The sequence below is a fragment of the Carcharodon carcharias genome, chromosome 31 (assembly GCF_017639515.1).
Source record: "Carcharodon carcharias isolate sCarCar2 chromosome 31, sCarCar2.pri, whole genome shotgun sequence".
NCBI classification, from domain to species: Eukaryota; Metazoa; Chordata; class Chondrichthyes; order Lamniformes; family Lamnidae; genus Carcharodon; species Carcharodon carcharias.
This window is the reverse complement of record NC_054497.1, coordinates 10,861,284-10,863,864: the sequence shown is the minus strand read 5'-3', so window position 1 is coordinate 10,863,864 and position 2,581 is coordinate 10,861,284. Positions and strand designations below refer to the sequence as shown.

At 47.8% G+C, this 2,581-nt stretch overlaps 1 protein-coding gene across 2 annotated transcripts in view; it reads right to left on the bottom strand.

Moving 5' to 3' along the window:
* Nucleotides 1–270: 270 nt before the first annotated feature.
* lin7b (lin-7 homolog B (C. elegans)) overlaps nt 271–2,581 on the bottom strand; it is a 12,266-nt gene continuing 9,955 nt past the window's right edge. The window contains exons 5-6 of one of the 2 annotated variants that reach the window (XM_041177882.1): nt 1,621–1,784; nt 271–337 (exon numbers count right to left, since the gene is read on the bottom strand). In XM_041177882.1, coding sequence (XP_041033816.1) covers nt 316–337; nt 1,621–1,784 — 186 coding nt within the window. In that variant the 3' untranslated portion in view covers nt 271–315. Of the gene's footprint in view, nt 338–1,620; nt 1,785–2,581 lie in introns of those variants that run through there. The other variant, XR_005941749.1, reaches the window with a different exon arrangement.

The following is a 2,581-nucleotide window of genomic DNA, read 5'->3' as shown; positions in this document are numbered from 1 at the left end:
TGTTGAAATGTGTCATCACGCACATCTGGAGCACAAACGGTTCGTTGCAATCCCCACCCCCCTGTGAAACTCCCCAACATGTGCTGAACATTTATTTGTCAAAAGGAGATGCCCCTTCTCAGCTTCACTAAGCCCGTAGCAATTCTCATGGTCAGACCCTACAGTACAAGTGGGGGGGGGGGGTGGTGGTGTTTGGAGTGGGGTGAGTGGGGTGGGGGGGGGGGGGGAGGAGGGGGGGTCACCTGACCACACGTACAACAGCTGCATCACATGCTTGGTACCAGGCCCACCTCTGGAAACAGAAGATCGAACTGGCTATCCTCTGGATTCCAGCGACCTGCCAGAGAAAAAGACAAAAATGCTGCACAGTATGCTTCAGGTAATAATTCTCCAAAAAGATAACATCTGTAGGTTAAACACTCCCTGTTCTATAGAATAAGGATCTCTAAAATATGGAAATTAAAAAGTAAACTGCACATAGATCCCAAGGAGGTCATAGTATCTGCATTACGTAAATTTTAGGGTACCACAGAATTGTTACAGCCCAGGAGGAGGCCATTCAGCCCCTCGAGCCTGTCACGTAGGAACAGGAGGAGGCCATTCAGTCCATCTTGTCTGTGCCAGGAATGAGCAAGCTACTTAAGCCAGATGATCAAAAGTTTGGCCAAAGAGGTAGGTTTTAAGGACAGTCTTTTAGAGAGAGGTGCATGGAGGGAATTTCGCAGCTTATTAGCTCATGTGGCTCGGGTTAAAACTTATTTCAGGGTCAAATATAATACCATGGCTGTGAACAGCCTGGTTCCGCCTTAGTCAGTTGACAGGCGGTGGGGGGGGGGGAGAGGAAGAGAAGAGATGGAGTTAGTGAGAAGGGAACCGAATTTGTGACAGAGCCTGAGGCTGCAGTCTTCCCGATACTTAATTGAAGGAAAAGAGAATAGCTTCTCTAACACATGGTCCATGTGGTCTCCTGAACTGGTTTCAATCGCTAACTTGTGACGGTGGGAGAGGAATTTTCCAGAGGCCTTTTTCCTCTATTGGCCCGAGGGTTTTGTCCCTCACTGCTAATGGTATTTTCATTATAAAGATACGCAGGCGAAGAGCATTGCTTAATTAAGCACCTAGAACACCTCCGGAGAGAGATTCCGCAGCTACGTTTGCGGCCGGATGTCCCTGGAGAGGGAGCACGCAGTGTCCACCGGTAGGCTTGAGGCCTTCTGCGACCGGTGAGCGCCGTGCGGGCTGGAGTGCAGCATTAGCCCCAAAAGCAACAGTTTCATCTAATTATGTAAGGTTCCTATAAAATCCTAAAGGGAGAGGCTGATGGGGCACTGGGGTTAGTAGGGAGGAAGCAGACATATGTAATGCTGCATTCTGTAAATAAACCTGTTATCGAGAAAAGTATTAGTGCCTAGTTTCATGGTTCACCCACTGGCATAGAACTCAACACTCCCAGGAGATTAATTGGCTTCTGTGTGGTTCAGAATGGAGGGTGGGGAAAGCAGTATTGACCGGCGCTCGTCAATTTGGTAGAATGTATTTGTGACTTTGCCTTACAAGTTATGCAGCCAGTAAAGTGTGAAAAACCAATGAACCAATTCCTGCTGCCATCCTGAGACCTACGAGTAGCTGTTGTGTTGCTGCCTACGGCGAGCTGTCCTCATTTTCTCAAAGCGTGCCTCCATCTCTTCCAGGACCTTAGGCGTGTATCGCACCACCAATTTCACCGTGCCTTGAGCAGCCTTCAACAACTCCACTGCCTTCTCGTGCTGCTCTCCCTCCACACTCTGAATGCATAGAGGCGAAATGACAAAAAATACAAACATTAATATTATTCTCCCTCCTCCACCCCTTATTTTGATGCCCTTATTTTAACACAGACACACACACACAGGATGTTGTCAGAGAGAGGGACAGGGAGGATCTGGGAATGGCAGAGGCAAAAAGATGCTTCATAGTCTTTCTATACTAGCTACCAAACAGCCAGTTAAATTACCCTGTAAGAAATAAAAGGGATTTAAACTCATCTGATTTGACTGCATGGCCAGCAAATACTACATTCAGCCCTACGGATGTGCACACAACCTGCCAACACAAGATGCCTAAACTTGCGGGGATAAATAGAAACAGGACAAAACCCCAGCTCTACTCAGGGTGCACCAGAGAAGAGACTGGCATTACCACCACTGACAATCCACTCTACCCACTTTACCATAGGCCCCCATTGGCCAAGGGAAGCCACATGACCGTGGTAACCCATCAGAGGGAAAAAAAATCACAAAGGAAGAAGTGAGGTTTACAGTATTCTTTGCGAAGGCTGTAAAACAGAACCATGCCTTTGTGTGGTCTGTCTAGGAAAATGGCTAGGCAATGATGTAGTCTGTTAGACCATGCAGGCAGAGCCCAAATTGGCCAATCAAACCCAAAGCTGAACTAGCATCTCTCCAGCCTTTAAGTTGTCATGTAAAGCTCTGGTTAGACCGCACCTGGCGTAACTGCATTCAGTTCACAGCAGCACACTCCAGGAAGGATATATTATCCTTGGAGAGGGTGGAGCGCAGATTCACCAGAATGATACCTGGGC